This window comes from Phyllosticta citriasiana (genome assembly GCF_038021145.1).
Source record: "Phyllosticta citriasiana strain CBS 120426 chromosome Unknown IWZ02scaffold_6, whole genome shotgun sequence".
Classification (NCBI taxonomy): domain Eukaryota; kingdom Fungi; phylum Ascomycota; class Dothideomycetes; order Botryosphaeriales; family Phyllostictaceae; genus Phyllosticta; species Phyllosticta citriasiana.
The window spans coordinates 1,803,799-1,825,241 of NW_027117283.1; the positions used below are offsets into that span (position 1 = coordinate 1,803,799).

Below are 21,443 nucleotides of genomic sequence, written 5' to 3' on the forward strand. Positions count from 1 at the left end.
CGCGAGTCACCGCTCTCTCTCTCCAAGGTAGGCCCGCCGCCCGCCCGCTCGCAAGGACAAGGAACAACAGTGTCGTGTCGGGCTCCAACAACGGCTCGCTCTGTAGGTAGGGTACATGTAGGGTAAGGTAGCGTAGCGTAGCGTAGCGTACGGTAGTAGACTGCTGCTGAGCTAGTCCTCCAGTCCAGTAGCGCCCTCTTCCACCTCGTCGCTCTCCTGCCTCTCCCCACTACTACACTACCTACCTACCTACCCTCACTACCTACTTGCTCTACCTACCCCAGCGTGCATCCATCTGTCTCGCGCTCCCCTCGTGCCCATCTACACCTCCCCTTGCCGTTGGAGTTGCGCGCCCGACCAGACGTCGCACTACCGTTTCTTCACCACGGCTTCCGTTCTCCCCCCCCCGAACGCCAGAACTTGCATGAAGCCCCCCAGCCTCGACTCGCCCCCACCATGTACCAAAATGGCGGAGCCGCCGGTGATGTACTGCGCACCCTCGTCCCCGACATGACAAGGACTTCTCTACGCTGACACGATGCACGCAAGATGGCAGGTGCGCCGCCGAGCATGCCCGCCATGTCCTTCGCCATGGACCACGCCGGCCTCATGGACGGCCTCGACGTCACCATGTTGCCCGCCATGGACGTTGACCTGTCCGTTCCCACAACCGAACCGGACGCTCAGTCGTACAACAGCACCCCGATCGCCGCCCAAGCCTCTGGCCAACAACCGCCTGGCCAGGCCACCCCGGCCGACTCCAACGACGCTCTCGCCATTTCCTCCAACGTCACCTCAAACTTCCCAATGACGGGCATTGGCGCTGGCCCTCTGCCCACGGGCTTCGGCATGACCAACCAGAACCCCACCGGCAGCACCCTCACCGAGTTCACAAAGCGCAGAAATTGGTCGCAGCGCATCATCGAAGAGCTGCGCGACTTTTTGCACATCCTCACCCCCGACGGCCGCATCGTCTACGTCTCGCCCTCGTGCAAGACCCTGACGGGCTGGGACCCACAGCAGCTCATCAACCGCGTCGTCACCGAGTTCATCCACCAGGACGACAGCTCAATCTTCATCCGCGAGTTCAACGAGTCGATAGCTTCGCAGAACCCGCTGCGCTTCTTTTATCGCTTCCGCAAGTCCGATGGCTCCTACACCATTTTCGAGTCCCACGGACACGGCCACTTCGACCCCGCCGCACCCAGCTTTGTCCCCGGCAACGCCTTTCCCTTTTGTCGAGGGTTTTTCATGATGTCTCGGCCGTACCCCATCAAAAACACCTGCCTGCTGGATTCCTTCTTGGAACACAAGATTGAAAACGAGCGCTTGACAAAACGAATAGCGGAGCTTAAGCGCGAGGAACAGGCAGAACAGGAGACCACCGACAGACAATGGACCAAGAAGCTTGACGGGCATAGTAGCGTGACGCCGTCCGACACTCAAGCCACGCGTACAGGAGCTGGTACAGACACGCCAGTATCATACAACGGCATGCCACCACCCGCGAAGCCCGGCATATCCAACAATGCACTCACCCGCCAGAATCTGGACGAAGCGCTAGCAACCTTCAAACCTGACAGCATCAACGACAAGATGGCAAGATACGAAGGCGCAACTCATATCGACACTATCGAGATGCTGACAGGTCTTCGCTATCGCGACGGCGAGCGGTCCCAAGGAATCAGCACAGGCGATGCAAGTCCACATTTGATTAGAGGAGATGCGGGCATTGCCATTCTGGTGGACAAGGATAACCGAGGAAGCTCTGACAAGAAGAAGAAGCTCAAAGTAGCAGACGAGTACGTTTGCACCGATTGTGGGACCCTTGACTCGCCCGAGTGGAGGAAGGGTCCCAACGGGCCGAAGACTCTGTGCAACGCCTGCGGACGTAAGTCGATTCTCCACGACTGCAAACTGTGAGACCGATACTAACCTCTTGAGCAGTTCGGTGGGCGAAGAAGGAAAAGAAGCGCCAAACTATGACGGGAGCAGGGAGCCAACATCCGCCATCAATGCCGGTGCAAAACAGCAATGGCAGCGGGTAGATCTTTCCGAAACAGCAAAGCAATCATCAAATGGCAACGAACAACCGCAACCGCAAAAGCAGCAGCCCACTCTGGACTCCCCTTTCCAAATCACCAACTCCACCTCTTCCAGATGGAGATGACCTCAAACTCCCATGCCGAGACGTCTCGGTGCGCCGCAGTGTTGGCAACTAGCTCGTCGCTCGTTGTCAGGGTCTAGCGGGCGCGGAAGAAGCGTCTCGGCGCTGGCGGAGGTCCGTACATGGCGAGACAAGACACAAGAATCCACATGGGGAGATGGCTGCGGGGAATGATAAAGACACGGATGACGGCCGAGAAAGCATATGAGCCAGAAAAGCAAAGGCTCAGGGGGGAAAGAAGACGGTGCGGTGGCGACGACCACGGCGAGGGAAGCTGAGGGCAGCGCGGGAGATATTCACCTTCCTCCGCCTGCGCCTCCAGCTTCTTTCGACTGGGAGTGCGAAGCCCGCAGGAGCAGGAACACTCAGTTTCTGTGGAACCTGGGGCATACGTGATGGGGTTTAATAGTGGGTGGATGACGGCGTTGACACCTACACCAGCGCACCTCTCCACAACAACAAAAGTTACGACTCTCTTTTTCCTTTTTACCTTCGCTTCTTCACAAAGCAACGATTCACACGAAGACAAATGTACATTCAAGATTTTATGAAGAAGCAGCGCCACACGAGTACAAATGGGAGGGCATCGACCTACTACTACTACTACTACTACTACTACTACTACTACACTCTACACAACATGCAAACGCTACTCTAACTGTTATCGACTGATGGTCTCTCAGTATGAACCCTCACAAAAGAGACGACTACCTCTGGCACATCCACTGCACCTTGGGCGCTGTCATCCGCCTTGTCCACCAGCAGATCCAGGCAAGGGAGCCGTCTTTTCTTCAGCCACTCGCTATGTATGGTCTTGGGATAGAAGAGATGTTTGGATGAGATTTCTCATCTTTGTTTCCACTGCTGCGCTGCCTGTCTAGGTATGTAGTCTTTCCACAGTATACTTGCCTTTTCTCATCTCCTCTTGTAGACGGACCGCCTGCCTACTGTGCATGATGGATTCTACTCTACTAACGGCTGGCTCTACTGCTCCTCCGCCGACATGCTGGATCCTGTTCTCTCTATCTCTCTCTGGTCTTTACTCTTCTTCCTGGGTATGTAGGTAGGTTGGCGGGGGTTTTTCTTGTCATCGTCATGCGGTCTTCTTTTCTGGGCGACTGGAGTGACTCGTGGCTGCGATGTTTGTCGACCGGGGCGTTCCGTCTATTTGAATGTAGACGAGGAAGACAGACAGACAGGGGGGGAAAGGGGAGGGGGGAGGGGTCCGTAGACAGATACGAAGACGTTGCGAAACCCCGAAGCCAGAACCCAAGTGAGCGTCTTGAGCAGCCCAGCCCGTCCTGCCTTGATTCATATGCGGTTGATTGATCGATTGTCCCCTTCATGCGTATTTCGTTCTTCGGCTTCCACTCAGCTTCCTTTCCACTAGGTACTCCACCTCATCCCCATCCCATCACACCACCTCACCTCCTCTCCATCGTCCCGCCAATAAAGGCCCGCAGCGCCTTCCAGCGCTCCGCCGTACTCGCTGCCGCCGCCGCCGCCGCCGCCGCTGCTGCTGCCCCCGGCGGCGCCTCCATCATACCCACATCTTGCTGCTGCTGCTGCTGCTGCTGCTGCTCTTGCTGCTGTTGTTGCACCGGCACACCCTTCGCCATCTCGGCCAAATTCTGCTCAAAGCGATGCCGCTCGCGCGCCTCAACCGCCGCCTTGCGCTTAAGCGCGCCCGGCCGACTTTTCAAGCTGCGATTCTTGACGAGAATGCGAGCCTGCGCGCCGGGCACGTCGAGCGCTGCATCGGCACGCTCGCCCTGGTTCCCCGCTTGTACATTCGCGTCGCCGTCGTTGTCGACGTCGTAGTCGTGGTCGTCATCCGTTGGCAGCGCGTCCGCCAGCGCGTCGAGCGTCGTAACGAGCTTCTTGTTTGGGCGCCGGCGCTTCTTGCCCGCGGCGGACGCGGACGAGGGCGCCGATTTTGTGATTTTGGAGAGGAGGAGCGAGTGTTTGATGCTGCGCTTGTCGCGCTTGGACGAGGCGAAGGAGGGGAATGGCGATTCCATGGCGGGAGTGGTCGAGGTAGAGGAGGAGGCCGTGGTGGTGGTGGGTTTGGACGCGGCCGACGCTTTGGAGCGCAGGGATTTGCGCTTGGTTGTGGGCGCCTGTGTGGTTCGTCAGTCTCGCTGAAGCGGGGGAAGATTAATAGAGAGAGAGGGACGTACCATAGCTAAGTCTAATCAAAGAGGTTGAAAGGGTGGAGGAGTGGTTGTGCGATTTGTTGCAAGTTTTGGTAGTACAGCTGTCGCGGTGGCCAAAGTTTTGTTCGGGAGTCGTTGAATCTGGGGAAAGATGGACAGGGTTCATGGCGCTAGCGCTGCCCGCTGATGCACGGCCGCTGCGCGCCGTCGACTGCAACACCACCACTCGCATTGTGCCACTACTTTTGCTCGATTATTGGCTGTTGCAGATGCCAGGGCCTTGAGCTTGAGATGCTGCGGTTGGGCCAGTCCCGTGTTCATCATCCATGCGCAATCTGACGGAGACAAGGCCATAGCAAATTACCAGAGTCATGCTCCATTTAGTACCTCCATATTTTAGCAAATGGGACATGATAGACGTTTTCGCCAAATGACCAGTCTCCATTGCTTCGGTTGCAAGCAGCCTTGGTTCTCCAATATTGTGTCAAGCAGGTCCCTATTGTCGGAAAAATTCGCTTGTTCAACAGACACGATATTGACACTGGTTTTGATATCACATGGACCCAGACACGGGAAGACAGCAGGAGTTTCTGGGAAGCCCAAGGAAAGGCGCTCTAGATGAGATAGACGAACTCAAAACCTAATAGTCTTGATGTTTTTCTAGGGAGTCAAGATCCAGAACTAGATCGTGCTTATGCCGCAGTTTATTGGCCGTCCCCTGGTCAACGCATTCACCTAGCTTCTTTTTCTAGAGTCTTATCTTGGGTTTCCTCTCGTCGATAAAGGCACAGCGGGTGTCAAGAGGGTCGAAGTTCGCGGAGCATCTCCGTGGGGTTCAGCCACGGCTCCCAAGGCGCGGCCGTTCAAGGGCATGACAGCTCCCTGAGTGCAATTGTGGTTCGGAACGACAGATCCCTACCCACAACTCCTGATTGGGATGACAGTTCCCTGGCTTCGTTCGTAATAGCGAATGGATGCTCCTTGGATGCAATTGTTTGGCCCTACTGTGAAGGTGAATGTTTTTTGCATGAGCTTAATGAGCGCTAGGAATTGGGGTAAAACGCCGTGTTTCATCACGCCCGCAATTTCTTTTGTAGGTCGTTCGTTCCGCATATAATTACGGATGCTGGTTGCAGACCGCGCGGCGCCCAAGAATCTCCAACGACGGCGATGTCTGCGCAGCAGGTGTAAGAGTTTTGCCGTCATTTACGCGTCGGTGAAGCGCGTCGCGTCAGGTTGGCGACCTGATGATCGCGTCGCGCCGGACTTTCGGAGTGAAGCCGAAAAAGCTGCACCGTCTCGGAGCCGATGCCATGACGTGACAAGTCACAAGCTGCGTTGAAAATTGCTGGGTTCGATTTGAGCTAACGGAAAACGTTCTGGTTGGCAGTGAGTTGAAGTGTCATTGGAATCAAAGACCTCATGTCTTTCTTCTTGCTTTTTCTTCGTTTTGTCTTTTTGGCTGACTGGCGTTGCATGTACGAGCAGACTTGAGGTGTCAGAGATGCTTCGGCCTCTTGCCGACTGTGGTGAAGCGATAACGCGCGGCCTGGAACGTCAGTTGGGTAGGCTGTGGCGTGTCCTCGCAGACGGATGAAGGCTGTGGTCAAGAATGTCGCCACCTGGCTGTGCGTGGGTCAGTTGCAGAAGATATCCAAATCGCCGTGATATTTTGCTTCGCATCACAACCATGTGTTGCAAGGGCACGTGGAGTGACGGCCTGAATTGTAGATCCGAGCGCTGGCGACGAAGCAAAACAAGTGTCTGTAGCCGTGGCGATGCCAATCTAACTTGCGACTAAAATTCGTTGTTCGAAGTGACGGCCCCATCCCCGCAATGTAGCCCACGCTTCAATCCATGCCAAAGCAAGGCATCGCTTGCGCGGCACACGCGCCAACGCTTGCTTTTGAAGGTGTTGCCTGTGAAGTTTTTGACCAGCGTACAAACTTGGTGGCGATCCCAGGCACAGTCGATGCACAAATGGGACGATTGTTACTCGAGTTGTTGATGGTGCAGATCAAGTTGCATGGCGAGCGAGAAACATGGACATGGAACCCAGACAATTGGTACGACAGAGCAGTCAGCCAGCGCTCGCACCCAGGCAGGACCGACTGTCGAAACGGCCTCGGAGGCATCTGCTGCAAACGACGGCGGCGGTCAGCATGGTGATGGGCAGACATGCAAGGCTGCGGGTGACAAGTGGGCGTGCAGACGGCTTCAGGCACAGCGTGGAGCAGTGGTGCATGGCGGAAACGAAGCTTGGTTAAATTTGATTTAGTACGTGGGCGGAAAAAGCAGACGCTCAGCTGCGCGCGGCCGTGACGACCAAGAAGGGGCAGGGCCGCGGCGTTGCGCTGACGACTGGAGACGAGACGTGACGAGGGCGAGGGCGAGGGCGAGGGCGAGGGCGAGGGCGAGGGCGAGGGCGAGGATGAGTAGCGGTGGAGGGCTCCCGTCGTGGCGCCAGTTCCCTGTGATGGAAGTGGTTGGGAGACGGTGGCGCGGCAACATGGAACGTGTCATTAATGGTCATAAATCTTGTTCGCCTTCCTATCCTTGGGCCTCAAAGTCTCGTCGTCTTGGTGTATGTGTGGTTAGGTGGGATCGCCGGGACGGAGGGGGGACGGTGCACAGAGACGGCCGAAGACACGAAACACCAGATGCGTGGAATGCGGCCAAGAGGGCAACAACGACGAAGACGGCTGGCCGCGGGGGGGTGCAGACGTGGCTCCTTTGGATCGAGGTAACATTGGAGAGAGTATTAACTCAAGCAGAGGCATACTCTGCCAAGAGAGGCGCTCCGAGGGCGAGTGGGTGAGGACTTTGTTCCCTCCAGCCAGCTAGCTGCAAGGTAAGGCCTCGATAAAGCCTCTGCCCTCTCTGGCACCGGCCTCACCCGGACGGAAGCTCGCCACATGCACGGGGACCGAAGGGGCGCCGAGACGAGACGAGAGGACGACTTGAGGAAGAAGAGAATAAACACATACTACATGGCATATTCATCCGTTCACTGCGGTCGACGTGAGGTGTGAGAGTGACAGCCACAGCTCCCTCCAGTCAGCTGGGGCCGCTGACTAAGGCCGCCGACCAGGTAGCCGAGAGAGACGGGATTCACACTCTTCAATGGAACGAATCTAGCACCCACCAGGCGGGAGCTGCCACGGTCCAGTAGTCAACAATATGCCGGAACCTAAGCCTCCCAGGCGCCGCCTCCTGCCATCGCCCATGCCCTCACCTCTTCTCTTTCTCCTCCTCCCACCACCTCCATAGTCCTCTCGCACCTCGACATCATCACTCGAGACCAGCACCACCCCCCCCCCTACGAAATCCCACACTGCCTGCGCTCGGTTCACACTGTCACACCCGGGACTCACCTCACCACCCAGGAGGCCTGTGGCAGATTGCGACCGCAGACAGGCCCCAGGCTCAACACCACGCCATCCCATCGCCATCGCGTCGACCAAGACTTCATCTTCCCACGCCTCCGCCGACGACACCATGACAGCCAGGTCGCCCAAGTCGCTGCTCATCACCCTGCGTCTCGCGCCTTTGGACCTCGCCAAGTTTCCCACCGATCAAGCGCCCCAAACCGACGCGCGATCCAAGTCTTTGTCTTCCGCGACTCCCACTTCCACCCCGGCTGAACAAACCACCGACCCATCCGTGTCGCAAAATGCTCTGGACGCCCACCAACCTGCACCAACCACCAACGGCACCACTCCAATGGCCATTGACGCCAACAGCGCTCAACCGACTCCGCCCCAGAACGGTGGCAGGAGAAAGGGCATTCCTGGCCCCAAGCCCGGCTCCAAGCGTGGAGCTGCACTCACGGCCGACGGCATGCCCAAGCCGCGAGGCAAGCCTGGCCCCAAGAAGAAGCCCAGGCTGTAAGTTTGACTCCTCGCATCACTCTTCTCTCGACGCTTCAAGCATCTCAGCTAACGTACTTTCGCAGTGGAGACCTCAACAGCGACGCCAACGGCATCAAAGGACCTTTTGCCGGAGTCATGCCCATCACGCAAAAGCTAGGCCCCAAGGCCAATCAAGGTGCCATCAATGCCGGCCTTCGTGCTCTCGACCGTTCTGGCAAACCATGCCGCAGATGGGAGAAGAAGGGTTTCCAGCTCAAGAGCTTTACGGGCGTGTCCTGGGAAATTCCAACCTGGCGTGCTCCCTCCAAGAAGAACACTGGCGTCGACGAACATGGTGACGTCAAGAGCGACACGACCAGCAATAGCGAGACGGCAAAGGTCAACGAAAGCAGTGCCATGGCGAGCGAGAAGAGCAGCAGTGGCGGCAACATGGACACTCCGAACAAGCCTCTCCCCAACTTGGCCTCTTCGCCTATTCCGGAGATGACGCCGCTATAGGTTTCCTTTTTGCACACTCGGTAAGTTGTATACTTCACAACACCCCTATAAAAATCCACTTCGCATCTCCACATGCGCTTCTACATCTTGCATCCCTTCGCTCTGCCCAAGCTCTGCTTACTGCAAACGGCCAAAAACTAACGAGAGACCAGATCTGCAATCACGTCAACACAGACGTTTCGAAGACTTCTCGACTGACATGTTCATTGTAATTATATCTCTTTTCTTTTCTCACCTGCAAGGACACCGGGTGCTGGCCGGTGCTGGAATGCGATGCATAAGTTTTCGGGTCACTTCTTTCGGGCTTTTCGGGCGAAACATGTTCACGGTGTTTGGAGCGGGTCATAAAAATGGCGGGAGTTTGGACGGGAGGAAAGATGCCATGTGCGGCGATATACAGCGCGTGACTTCCTCGGCTGGGCCAGGCAGGTACCTACGGCAGCGGTATGATGGGACTTTTTTTCCACTGAGATTCTATTCGCAGTTGGGTAATGTCATCAGATAGCCCCCCACCCCAGTAAGGATGAAAACATTGCAGAGGCAGTAGACAGTACAGATAAGTTTATCCAGGCTGTTTGGTGGCGGCATTTGTCGATGCAAACAATGGATGCAGAGTGCTGAGATGCTGGTGGCTGAGGTCGGGAACTCTCGTCATGTCGAGAGCGGAAACCGGGGGCAGCAGCTCGCTCGTCCCCGCAATCGACGCCGACGCCGTCACCACCACGTCTGGCTGCTTTGCGCCGCACCCTTCTCCAATTCTACAACCGAAGCCATCTGCAATGCTCCCGATGATTGCTTGTGAGGCTGGCAGTGATCACGGCCGCCGTTGATTTCGCTGCAACCCTACCATCTCGCATCCATCGCATCACTGCCAACAATCACATCACGGCCGGCATATCGCACGCTTGGAGCCCATTCATAGGCCGACAGCACAGAGCCCGCTGCAGTCGCTTCTCCTGGTCTCCTCTCGAGCGCGCTGTCCCAGTGACGCCGCTCAGCTGCCTCTCGTTGCGGCGTTGGGTGGCATCAGGTCACTTCTCTCATGACCAACCTCCCCTCTCCCCGCTCTCACGCCTCGCTCAACACCCCAGCCGGCGTCGGATCAACAATGTTTCGAAGATCATCGTACGCATCCGTTGCGGCAGGAACAGCCAACAACAGATCAAACTCGACCAACCAGCCCACACGTTCAGGCGCCTTTGCCCATCTCCTCAATCACCAGGCCCAGACCGCCGCCGCCACCCACGGCTCTCGCGCAACCTCCCGAGACGCATCGCGCAGCATGGACATGGACGGACACAACTCTGGGCTGGACTCGAATAGAGCCGCCGGTGCCTTCAGCGGCGGGCAATTTGCACCCGGTTCAGAGCCCTCGGCACCGGCCTTCTTCGTGCCATCATACCTCGAGGGCTCGCGATATGCCGAAAGGATTGCAGAAGCACACAGCGCGCGCATGTCTGCGCAGCGAGACGCCAAATCATCCGACACGCGCTCCCTATCGCGAAGCTCCTCCAGCGCCAACCTCCAAAAGATGGTTCCCTCGTACCGCGGCATGACACACGACATCATCGAGCGAGCACCCCCGGTGTCTTACCTGGATGAAAGAGAAAGGTCGTGGCCTACAAGATGGAGCGATGATGACAAAGCTGTTGGTTTGGAGCTTCTCCGGGACGGACTGGAAGTAAAGTGCGGCACACAGAGCAAGACTCACGACGAGGCATTATCGGTGAGGGCGGACCATCCCATGCCCAGGCAAAGCGGCATTTATTACTACGAAGTCACCGTCGTTGGCAAAGGCAAAGAAGGGTCAGTATGCCGGGAGACTTGTTCGCACGCACGAATGCTGACCATTACCCTAGTCTGATTGGTATTGGATTCTCGGGTTCGAAAGTCGCTCTGCATAGATTACCTGGCTGGGAGCCAGATTCCTGGGGTTACCACGGCGATGACGGATACAGTTTCTGCAGCACGTCTTCTGGAAAGGCTTATGGTCCCAAATTTGGCACGGCAGATGTCATTGGCTGCGGCATAAATTTCAGAACGAATACTGCTTTCTTCACGAAGAACGGCGTTAGCCTCGGTGGGTAACATTTTAGCCACGGCGTCGCCTTCGCTAATCCAAAGTAGGCGCTGCGTTTCGAAATATCCCGGAAAAGGAGGAGTTTTACCCAAGTATCGGCGTCAAGAAGCCAGGAGAGCATTTGCGGACAAACTTTGGACAAGATCCCTTCGTTTATGACATTGACCGCGAGTTCCGGGTATGCAGAATTTCTGTTCCTCTGAAAGGCGGGTTGCTGACGAGTTGCAGAAAGAGCAATTTGCAATCCAGCGGGAGATCAGCATGAGGAATGTTTCCAGTCTCAAGCCAGGGCTTGACGAGTCGGCTCTAGTCAATGAGCTCATTGCTCAGTACCTTGCCCACGACGGATACGTCGAGACAGCGCGGGCATTTGCCGCAGAGGTCCGCGAAGAATCACATGCACTAGCAGGCGGAAACTCGCACATCAAGGATCTTGAGCCGGAAGAAGACATCGACGCCATCAACCGGCAAAGTCAGTCATTTTGATTCAAAGTGATGATCTGCTGCTGACAGCTCCTAGAAATCCGTGCCGCGATCCTTGACGGCGATATCGACAAGGCTCTCAAACTTACTAACGCATACTATCCCATGGTTCTCCGCGAGAACGAGAACATTTACTTCCGACTTCGATGTCGAAAATTTATAGAAATGATCCGCCGCTGTACAGACGTCCAAAATTCATCCATCAACCCATCATACGGAAAGCCTTCCACGACCAGTAATGGACACACGACCAACTCCGCCTACGATGACGTGTTTGACAATTCCATGGAAATTGACGACCGCGCAACAATGGATGGTAGCAATTCAGCAGCAGCGGGCAACACCACTTCGAACAATGGAACAGCCGAAAACATGGACACCAGCGACTCGGACGGCGTCAGAGTCGAAAACTTGCTGGGTGAAATGATCCAATACGGGCAAGAGCTGAAGGGCGAATTCAGTAGCGACCCAAGGCGAGAAGTGAAACGCGAGCTGGAAAACACATTCGCCCTCATGGCCTATAGCGACCCAAGACAAAGTCCATTGGCCTACATGCTGGACGAGAATGGCAGGACACCGGTAGCAGAAGAACTCAACAGCGCTATTCTTGGTGAGTGCCGGATGACTTTGACCCCAGTCATTTGAGCATCCGGTGGATTATTGCTAACGACTGACAGTGAGCCTCGGCAAGTCTTCAAGCGCGGCGCTGGAGCAGCTCGTCAAGCAGACCGAAGCGCTCGTGGACACGCTGGCCGAAGATGGCGGCCCCGGCGCCTTTATCAATGTGCGCGGAGACTACCTCGGCGCGCATGACCGCGAGTCGAGGGAAAGGCGATTTTGATTATTTTCGCGTGCTTTACACCCTCTCTGGGCGTCCAGGACACGCCTCAGATAACTACGCATCCCTACGTAGCATGGAAGGCCAGCCGCATAATGGACGAACGAATGAATGGGCCGAAGTTGATGTTGCTCGTACGCAGGCTGGCAAATAGAAGGGCGCATCATGAACGAACGGACGGACAGGAAACACTGACGACACATGAAGCGCTTGATGGACGACGGGGGACGGACGGATGGATGAATGCATCATGGTTTGGCTTTGACTCTGCAGCAACCACTTCTTTTTTTTTTTCTCTCTTCAATCCAATCCAATCAATCAATCAATCAATCAATCACTCTCATGGCAATCCAAGGTCGACATTTGCATCGGTGTCTCGGTTGTCGTCACCGCCCAGGATTGACGATGGCAGGCTGCTTGTGTCTCTTGCGACGTGCATGTAGGCAAACAGCCATGTATAGAGAATCAGCGAAGAGGGCGGGGTTCTCGAATCGTCTGACTTGTGTCTTGCTCTCCTTCTCCTGTCCATGGTCCAGTATTCCTCACTTCTTACTCCTAACCGCCCCTTTGTCTTTTGGTCTTCTTTCCCCCATCTTCCTGTCTATGCCACGGCCATGGGCTGCCAATGCTCTGTGATACCTTTGTATGCGGATCATCATGCCACTTTCGGTGCAGCTGGATTCGTTCGGAGCGAGGTAGGCAGCTGTAGACTTGACAGGACAGCATTGAGACTGAAATGTACCGAACGCGTTCGATAGAAGTTATTTTCAGGACGACCTGGTATTTGTGTCGAACAGGAGCGATGAGGCCTGGAATGGTTGACTGAGAGAATTCTGATAGACGTCTTGCATGTTTAGATTGGTAGTTGGGTGAGCAACGCAGAGAGAGTACATGTGAGCCGAACAGTGAGAGCAACAGAGATAGAAATCCAGATTGGCAATCAAGCGACGGTGCACCAGACAGCAGGACGGTACTCAGGATCACCACTTGTGTTTGCATGCTGTCATTTCTTGAATCGCCTTTCAAATCAGCTTGCCCCCGTGCCACTCGATGCTAGCGTCATAGTCGATGCTACCTACCGTATGGATACAAAAAAGAGCGCAAAACTTTGCGTGTGGTGTAAGCCACGACAACAAAAAATGGGGCGGAGGAAATTCCATATCCATGACTTCATTTCACAATTGTCTGCAACTCGGTAGCTTGCAGCGAGGCAGTGTTTTGTTGGTGAGATGCTGCAAGGGCACCACCCACCCACACCAACAACAGCACGACCCAACGCCTTGATTGGTTGGGCTGGCCTCACTTTTGTCGAGGCAGGTCACAGCGAGCGCCAAGACATGGTGGCCCCGGGACTGACGACTTCCGACTCGGACCATTTGCTGACGGTGCGTCTGTGTAATTCTTGTCTCCTGCTTTGTCTGACGTTTGTTTCCCCTCATTTTGAGCATGTATTTCTCTAGTCTTTGTTTTTTGGGAGGTTCTAAGTGAGTGAGAGAGGTGAGCCTGCTTGAAGCCGCGGAGAAAATCAGCAGTACAGCTTGAATTATTATGGACAACTCTCACAAATGTTTCGACCTAGGCATGATGGAGCATCTTTTCCAAAACATGATGAAAACGCAAGAGGCTGTAATCTATCGCAGCGGCCATCTTATCATACCATCAACTCCACTCCTTACGCTATTCTGAATAATTCGAGTTCAACCGCAGCAACCAGCAGCTGATTGACGCGCCGCGGAAGTCGGATGCAGCAAAAACGCAGCCCTGATTCGCCGTGGCAATCGACATGACGGCCATGACTAACCCGTAGACGGATCCCGTATTTTCATTTCATTGTTGACGGCGACCCGAGTGGGTCGGTCACCGGCACCCCAAGCAGGGACTGGCTTGAACTTCGGACTGGCGTGGCGGGACGAGGAGCGTCCGTCGACGACAGACTACTGGACCTCTGTGTGCGTGTGGTAACCTTTTTCTGCAATTTTCACCGTCAGCCATCGGCGGCGGCGACCTAAGCAGATCTGGGCAGAGCGGAAAAGAAGCAATCCGTCGTTGGTTGCGCTGTCATCGACCGTGTGTTTGTCCTCCGCCGCCGCTTTCTTGTATTTGTCTGGACGCACCCTCTCTCCCTCGATATTCTCTCGCTCCCTTCTTTCTCGGCCGACTTTTGCTCACCAATTTTTCTCTTCCCCGCACCTCCTTGTGACATTTTGGTCTTGTCGATTGGTTGCTCGGCTTTTTCTCTGCATTCGAACATACACGCTCTTTGGTGAGCTAGCTACGAACCGTCGTCTTGCACCAACGTTAAGCAGCCAGTTTTGAAACCCCACAATCATAGGTCCTTGCTAGTTTTTCAAGCTCTCTAGCAAAATCCCTAGCACTTCGTCCTCTTTTTCCTAGATACAGCCGTTTAATGTGTACGTACCGTTGCCGCCGCTGCCGCTGCCGAGTCCAACACTTGACCGCTAACGTCCCAAGCAGGAGCACGCGAAGCGAGAAACACCAAAGCACCTACATTGGCAACGAACACGCGGCTACCTTTGCTTACCGCGACTAGTCAAATCAAAGAAAAAGTGCGCGGCTATCACCATGGCGGAAGGATCGCGTGCGTCGGGCTGGTGGACGTCCGTCAAGCAGACGGTCCTGCAGAGTCACGAGAGCCCACCGTGGCTGCTGCGGTACAGGTCTAGTTCAGCCTTCATCTGTGGCAGTGTGGCAATGGCCGTCTTTACAGTATGTCGAGCGGCGCTTCTCCCTCCTGATCCCCTTCTCGGCCATCTTTGGGTTCTCTTGTCTTGGTCATGAGTGTTTGTCACGTGGGGATGCTGTTGCTGAAAATCAGTGTCAGGACATCTTCTTGTATGCCGTCATCGTCCCGGTCATGCCATTCGCCTTGACTGTCCGAGTCGGCATCATTCCGGACTCGAGTGAGTAGCCCACGACTGGTTGCAATCGAACCTAGCACATTTGCTGACCGCTTCGCAGTTCAGCACTGGAACTCGATTCTTATAGCCGTGTATGGCGGTGCTCTGGTCGTTGCTTCGCGTAAGAACTCTCCTCAAAACTCTGGGTGTGTTCCCAAAGCTGACATCGACGCAGCGATATGCGGATGGCTGGCAGACCGCTCCACCAGTCGTCGCCTGCCTCTCCTCGCTGGACTCCTAGTTCTCGCAGGCAGCACCGTCATGCTCAACGTCGGCAAGACAATTGGCATTTTCATGGCCGGCCGTGTCCTCCAGGGTTTCTCGGCAGCCGTTGTGTGGGTGGTAGGCCTCGCCCTAATCGTTGATACCGTCGGAAAACAAGACACGGCCTCGGCCATGGGCTACGTGAGTCTGGCGATGAGCTTGGGTATTCTGTTGGCTCCACTGCTCGGTGGCGTCGTCTATGACCGGGCAGGCTACAACGCTGTCTTCGCCATGACGTACGGCATCATCGGGCTGGACATTGTGCTGCGACTCGTCCTGGTCGAGAAGAAGATTGCGAAGAAGTGGGAGTCGCAGAGCTCCAGCGAGATTGCCGAGCTATCCATCGCCGAGCAGGGCGGCGGCTACGGTGCCACAGCCGCGACGGCGCCCATTGAGGTCGCTGAGCCAGAAGACGAAAAGAAGGACTCCGGTTCCATCACTGGTGGTCCGTCGAGGAGGAATGCCTCGTGTCAGGACCCTGAAAAGGCCGCCGCTGGTGACAATATAAGGCCGCAGTCGCCAAACACCACGGCAGACAATGCTGCTGGAGCAGCCTTGACGCCTCAGCGCGCGGCAGTATCGTCTCGCCGCCCCTTGTCTGCACGCATCTGCCAAAAGCTCCCACCCACCTTCACTCTCCTCACATCACCACGACTACTCGCCGCGCTCCTTGCAGCGCTCACAATGTCGATCCTGTTCGGTTCCCTCGACGCCGTCCTGCCACTATACACACGCGAGACGTTCCACTTCAGCTCCATCGGCGCCGGGCTGATCTTCCTCCCCATCGTGATCCCATCCTTCCTCGCTCCAATCTTCGGCTGGGTAGCGGACCACACGTCGCCGCGGTACCCGACGGCTCTCGGGTTCGTCGTGGCGGCGCCCATCATGGCGTGCCTGCGCTACGTCTACCACAACAGCCTGCACCAAAAGGTGCTCATGTGCGCGCTGCTGGCCCTCTTCGGCGTCGCCCTCGCCGCCATCTCGCCCGCCGTCATGGCCGAGATCTGCTACGTCGTCGCCGCGCGCGAGCAGAAGAAGCCGGGCATCTTTGGCCCCAAGGGCGCCTACGCCCAGGCTTACGGCCTCTTCAACGTCGCCTGGGCCCTTGGTGCCCTCATCGGCCCCATTTGGGCCGGCGATGTCAAGGACGACGCTGGCTGGGGCACCGTCTGGTGGAGTCTGGCCGTGCTCAGCGTGGCCACGGCTGTGCCGGTTGCCCTGTGGTGTGGTGGCTGGATTGGCGATGAGAGGGCCAGGAAGGGGGAGGAGCGGGAGCAGAGGCTGCGGCAGCAACATCAACAACAACAACAGCAGCAGCAGCAGCAGCAGCAGCAGCCAGGAACGCAAGAGGGGGAGCAACAAGACGTGCTCCAAGCGTAACCGTCAGCCTCTCTCTGGTTGAATGAGATGAAAGGCAGAATGACTGACTTACTTACCTATCCACTGACCGACCGACTTGCATATCTTTCGCGTTTTCTATGCATGGCATGGCATGGCATGGCAAATGGGCGCGGCACAAGCAAGGTGCAGCGGCGTACACAGACGGGTGGGTGCATATGAAAGCACGACTCCCTTTCCCCCTTTGGGACTTGGCAAAGCATGGCTACGGATGGCCTGCCTCATCTAGACTCTGTCTCGGCTCTCACGTAGGTAGACTGAATGTGCAAAACTTCATCTTCATGATTGACAATCCGAGTGTCTCGATGGTTGGTTGTATCAGCAACAGATTGTGCACTCAGCGCTCATTTCCCTGGCTTGATCCATTGAAGAACTCTTTGCCAGTCTTTTTACTCTGGCTAGATTGGGAAAATTGGCTCAGTCGAGTCGACGACGTCCATCATGCGCAGGTGACTTGAAGTAGTGCTACATGCTTGCATTTTTCTTCCATCAATCTACAGACCCGCAACAATCATTCGGAATTTGCCTGCACTTGAAACAAAGAGGCAAAGGTAAGCGACCATCCAAGCATCTGGATTTTCAACTTTTTTCATTGGTATTGCATTTTCTACTGCACATGTGAAAAGCAAAACCAGGTCTTTGTGTGTCCGCCATTTCGATATTACCTTTTGTCTTTTGTCCCGCCGAGACTCTGTGTCCATGATCCGACCATAATTGACCCGCAGCAGTGGCAAATCTTCTTCTCTGCCTCAAGCGGTCTCGTAATGTTGTCATCAAAAAGCAAGAGGACCAAGGAAACTTCCCAGAGACGGTGGCGTCGTGGGCAAGTATGAATACAGAGCAAGAAGGTGACTGATGGAATGGGGCATTAGGGATTGACTGAAACACGCAAAGAAAAGGAAAAGCAAGTTAGGGTGTCGTCATGCCGAACCGCCTTTTCAACGTGTCGAAAGGCGGTATCGAGCGGTGTTGTGGCATTGCGCGGCATGCCTGAAGAGGATCAGCAACACATTTTGGAATAGCAGTCGAGCATTTTTGCAAAAAGGTTCTGATGCTCATCGAAGTCGAGTTTTGCAGTAAACATTCATTCAGTCTTCGTCGAAACCGTGGCTGAGGTGTCGCTCGCAGATTCCCAGCCACGACAGAGTCTTGTGCGTTTGGCGGGATTTTCGAATGGAAGCAGTCCGCAGCGACGTGAGTGCATTGCGCAAGGTCGAGTCTATGACTCAGAGGTTAGTGTGCCCATCAGGAATGACGACTATTGGGGGTGTGCCGACCAGAACGACTGAGAGCACCAGCACTCATAGTCGTGGTCGTGGTCGTGGTCGCAACACCTCCATCGCTACCGAGCGTCCTGTTGATTGTAACGAGGCTCTCGTGTGCCATTTCCTGGTGCATGGCCGCCTCTCGAGCAGCTTGCTCGGCCTGCTCCCTGGAGATGTTCGCCTTCTTCATACACTCCACAGCTGTGATCAGGGCAGTGGCAGCAGCCAGCATTTGCGCTCTTCTCGGACTATCAGTCTCCTCGTGAGCCAGGTTGACAAACTTCATGGCAATGTTTGTCGCGTCCAGCATCTCGGCCTTCCCAGATTCAAAAGACTTTTCAGCAGCCTCGGGCGGATGTTCGGGGAGGGCTTTTTCCGCAAGGTGTGAAGGTGTACGCTTGGGTCTCAGATTCGAAATCCGCTTCTTCGGATGAGTCGCCAATGTGTTGCTGGGCATCTCAGGGACTGAGCTACTGGTCGGAGTCATTTGACCATCGGTCCGCTTCTTTCCTGCACCTTTGAGATCTGCGCTCTTCTTGTGGAAGAGACCGCGGAAGCCAGTAGCCAGTTTGCTTCTGGTCGTAGACTTGTGTCTGTTTGGAAAGGACGTGGTTGGGGACTCTGTGAGAGTGCATAGGGAGCTGTTGTGATCATTGGCGTGAATAGTCTTGGACTGCGGGAAAGAAGACGGATCGTGGCAAATGCCATGTGCAAGGCCCTGCGGAGTGCGAACGCTTTGCATAATCTGGGTATTATCACGGCCATGCGGCGTGGTCACAATCTGTCTCTGCTTCTGATTTGATGGGCGGCGACATGACGGGAATGGGTCTTTCGCCGGTACCGTGGGCCTTGACGAGGCAGTAGAAGGCACAGAAGCACGGTGACGAACATCCTTCCCGATGTAATGGCCATTAGAGGAACGTGGCGCCTTTTCAGAAAGGTTTGATGAAATGGGTCGACCAGTCGCTCCCTGATTGATTTTGACCATGCTTGAGCGAACGCTTTGAACGGATGAACGCTTCTTGCCGGTCAACTTCTTGACGATTCCAGCTGCACCGTCGAGATCAGCAGGCTGAGTCGAAGAACGCTTCTTGTCAGTGAACTTCTTGACCATTGCGGCTGCACCATCGACGTCGGTGGATTGGATGAGTTCTGTTGCGCTACCTTCGAGCCGTGCAAGCGCTGAGGTGTGATCTTGGAGCTTCGATGCTGTATCTTTTGGTCGGTCATCATCAGAACTAGGGGAAGGGCGGTCGAGATGGTTGTCGTTTGGCGCGAAGACACATCCTTTGGCCGTGACGGAGTCCACGTCTTGCTTGCGATGGCTGGGGCAGTCCGAAACTGCCAAATGCTCAGTAAAAATGGACGACTCACGACGTAGGCTTGTTCTGCGAGGGACTACGCTACCCTTGTGAGATGGAGCACGAGAGGGTATCGGGGGCGTAGGGGCCTCGTGGCTTGTCAGAGGGCTTGAGTCTGGATATGAGCCAACGTCAGCTAATGTCAATCGGCCATTCTACCGCGGCTGTGGGATGTGTTGGCTATTACCGTTTTTACCCAGCTTCTCTGAATCATGTGACGCACCAAAGTTCTCGTGAGGAGCGTCCATGGACTCTGAAATGGCACTGTACGCTTGAAAGTCTCTTCCCGAACCACTGTACGTGGGGCGGCGCTGTGGCCCACGTCTCATAAGAGTGCTCGCGCCCGGCTCGTCATCCATGCAAATCGGATCCTCATCCTCAATAATGGACAGAGAGTAATCAAGAGGGGATGGATCAGGAACAGCTGGTTCCATTGAGGCTGATGCAGCATGAAAAACAGGCGCGCTCGCGGCGGACGGAGATCTTGTCGGGACAGGAATGGAGCTCTTTTTGCGCGTAGAGTTCAGTTCATATTGAGGAGGCTTGGTGCTCTGAGGAGGGTCCTTGCGAAAAGGGTGCTGGATCCTCGACTGAGGAACGGCTCCTACAAAGCGAGGAATGAAGCCGTTGGGCGACTTGACCGCATGCATTGCTTTTCGGTTTTGCTCCGGACTCAGATGGCGAGGTGGAATGTCAATCAACTTGGCCTTGGAATGCGTAAAGCTCTTGACCGTGGTGTCAGACTGAGAAGTGGTTGGGCGATTCTCATCGCTGGCGCTTGGCTGGATGGTCAAAGTCTGAGGGTACTGTTGGCGACCTAGGTCAGTACTGATGAATTCATGGATGATCAATTTGGTGGTTCCGCTTACATGACCGTTTCTAGACTCATTGGCCTGGTTCTCGATGCCTTCTCCAGGCGAAATCACAGAAGGGCCGTCAGGTGGCAAGAGCTTGATGGTCATTCGCCCTTGGTCCTGGCTTTCGACCATCTCGTCACTTGGAGCGATACTGTCGACTGAGTGAAGCTGGGCGAATGTCTGCAGCGCGTGAGGGGTCGAAGGTTGTGAAGGGTAGAGAACGGGCCATTCCTTCTCGTCTGGCGTGCCGATGGAGACATGGAGGGGGCGTTCCATCGCATCAATAAGAGTTCTACTCTCCTTGGAGGGACTCGTGGTAACCATCTGAGCAAGAGGCAAGCCGGGAAGTGGTTTGTCCTGCGGCGAAATGGGTGTGGATGAAGTCGAAGAGCATTCACGGGTCTGCGCCTTGTCAGTCTCATTGCACGACTCAGAACATGCTTACTTACCGTAAGCGGGCTGTCTACGCCTGCACCAGTACTAGCAGCTTTCTGCCCAACTTTCTGATTTCCCGACTCATTCTCGTCTTCAATGCGACGACGATCACCGCGCTTTGCACCAAATGATAAAGCAAGCAGAGTGTGAGGAGTTGGAGCGCGCTTGTACGATTTCGTTGTTGGAGTTACACTTCGAGATGATGAAGAGGTAGTACCGGCCATGAAGCGAGGCGATGCTTTGTCAACGTCATCCACGTCAGCATTGAGGCGCTTCTCATCAGGCTTGCGCAGGTTCTCCTGGCGCTTAGGGTGCGGATCAATGGGAAAAGGAATGGCAGAGCAACCGGGCCTGTGAGCCTTGGTGCGCTCGAGGAGCGGACCAGGCATGGTGGCGACAAGAGAGGGTCAAGTCTGATGGATGGAGACAGGATAACCGAATGGGTAACAAGGAGAAGTGGCGGCAGCGCAGAAGAACCAAATCGCATTGAGAAGGAGGCGCAAATGAATGACTGAAGCTTGAAGTCGGGTATGCGTCTCGGTGGTGTTGTGGGAGGCAGTGGAGTTGGGGAGTCGGCGCGGAAAAGATTGGGGTCGACAGGTGCTCCAAGGCACCTTCCTACAACGACGACTGCCCCTCAGCCTGGGACCCGGATGCCAATGCGTCACAACGAATTAACACTGTCATGTCGACCTGAGATAATGACATTCTCTGAGCCAAGATGACTGCCTTGCTCCCTGGAAAGACATCCACTCTTTGCGATGGACCATACTCCCTTTCAAGCCATCTTCAGCCCCAGCCCACCCACCCTACACCAACCCTTTTGGCACTTGATGTTCTCTCTACCGCAA

The 21,443-nt window shown here is 55.4% G+C and overlaps 8 protein-coding genes across 8 annotated transcripts; 5 read left to right on the top strand and 3 right to left on the bottom strand.

The window, feature by feature from the left end:
• The first annotated feature begins 291 nt into the window (after window positions 1–291).
• IWZ02DRAFT_264759 (cutinase gene palindrome-binding protein) lies at window positions 292–2,210 on the top strand. The gene is made up of 3 exons (XM_066763395.1): window positions 292–486; window positions 550–1,891; window positions 1,948–2,210. The coding sequence occupies exons 1-3, from the start codon at window positions 457–459 to the stop codon at window positions 2,046–2,048; spliced, it is 1,473 nt and encodes a 490-aa protein (XP_066623339.1). The 5' UTR covers window positions 292–456; the 3' UTR covers window positions 2,049–2,210.
• Window positions 2,211–3,543: 1,333 nt separating this feature from the next.
• IWZ02DRAFT_264800 (ribosome biogenesis protein SLX9-domain-containing protein) lies at window positions 3,544–4,463 on the bottom strand. The gene is made up of 2 exons (XM_066763396.1): window positions 4,348–4,463; window positions 3,544–4,287 (listed from the first exon to the last, which is right to left on the bottom strand). The coding sequence occupies exons 1-2, from the start codon at window positions 4,348–4,350 to the stop codon at window positions 3,592–3,594; spliced, it is 699 nt and encodes a 232-aa protein (XP_066623340.1). The 5' UTR covers window positions 4,351–4,463; the 3' UTR covers window positions 3,544–3,591.
• A 2,991-nt stretch (window positions 4,464–7,454) lies between these two features.
• IWZ02DRAFT_264826 (INO80 complex, subunit Ies4) lies at window positions 7,455–8,793 on the top strand. The gene is made up of 2 exons (XM_066763397.1): window positions 7,455–8,210; window positions 8,279–8,793. Exons 1-2 carry the CDS (start codon window positions 7,822–7,824, stop codon window positions 8,691–8,693), a joined length of 804 nt encoding a protein of 267 aa, XP_066623341.1. The 5' UTR covers window positions 7,455–7,821; the 3' UTR covers window positions 8,694–8,793.
• Window positions 8,648–9,381, top strand: IWZ02DRAFT_264839 (uncharacterized protein). Its single transcript, XM_066763398.1, has 2 exons — window positions 8,648–8,713; window positions 8,846–9,381. Exon 2 carries the CDS (start codon window positions 8,893–8,895, stop codon window positions 9,196–9,198), a length of 306 nt encoding a protein of 101 aa, XP_066623342.1. The 5' UTR covers window positions 8,648–8,713; window positions 8,846–8,892; the 3' UTR covers window positions 9,199–9,381.
• Window positions 9,382–9,801: 420 nt separating this feature from the next.
• Window positions 9,802–12,097, top strand: IWZ02DRAFT_469593 (ran-binding protein; the record flags this gene model as incomplete). The annotated part of the gene is made up of 6 exons (XM_066768730.1): window positions 9,802–10,499; window positions 10,553–10,773; window positions 10,821–10,951; window positions 11,002–11,245; window positions 11,294–11,866; window positions 11,934–12,097. The coding sequence occupies 6 exons, from the start codon at window positions 9,802–9,804 to the stop codon at window positions 12,095–12,097; spliced, it is 2,031 nt and encodes a 676-aa protein (XP_066623343.1).
• Window positions 12,098–12,451: 354 nt separating this feature from the next.
• IWZ02DRAFT_451423 (uncharacterized protein) lies at window positions 12,452–13,328 on the bottom strand. The gene has a single exon (XM_066767534.1). The coding sequence runs from the start codon at window positions 13,091–13,093 to the stop codon at window positions 12,650–12,652; it is 444 nt and encodes a 147-aa protein (XP_066623344.1). The 5' UTR covers window positions 13,094–13,328; the 3' UTR covers window positions 12,452–12,649.
• Window positions 13,329–14,481: 1,153 nt separating this feature from the next.
• On the top strand, window positions 14,482–16,684 carry IWZ02DRAFT_264910 (MFS transporter-like protein). The gene is made up of 5 exons (XM_066763399.1): window positions 14,482–14,505; window positions 14,567–14,821; window positions 14,937–15,015; window positions 15,074–15,133; window positions 15,188–16,684. The coding sequence occupies exons 2-5, from the start codon at window positions 14,678–14,680 to the stop codon at window positions 16,654–16,656; spliced, it is 1,752 nt and encodes a 583-aa protein (XP_066623345.1). The 5' UTR covers window positions 14,482–14,505; window positions 14,567–14,677; the 3' UTR covers window positions 16,657–16,684.
• Window positions 16,685–17,713: 1,029 nt separating this feature from the next.
• IWZ02DRAFT_519152 (uncharacterized protein) lies at window positions 17,714–20,981 on the bottom strand (the record flags this gene model as incomplete). The annotated part of the gene is made up of 3 exons (XM_066770731.1): window positions 17,714–19,415; window positions 19,488–20,559; window positions 20,607–20,981. The coding sequence occupies 3 exons, from the start codon at window positions 20,979–20,981 to the stop codon at window positions 17,920–17,922; spliced, it is 2,943 nt and encodes a 980-aa protein (XP_066623346.1). The 3' UTR covers window positions 17,714–17,919.
• Between the last annotated feature and the right edge of the window lie 462 nt (window positions 20,982–21,443).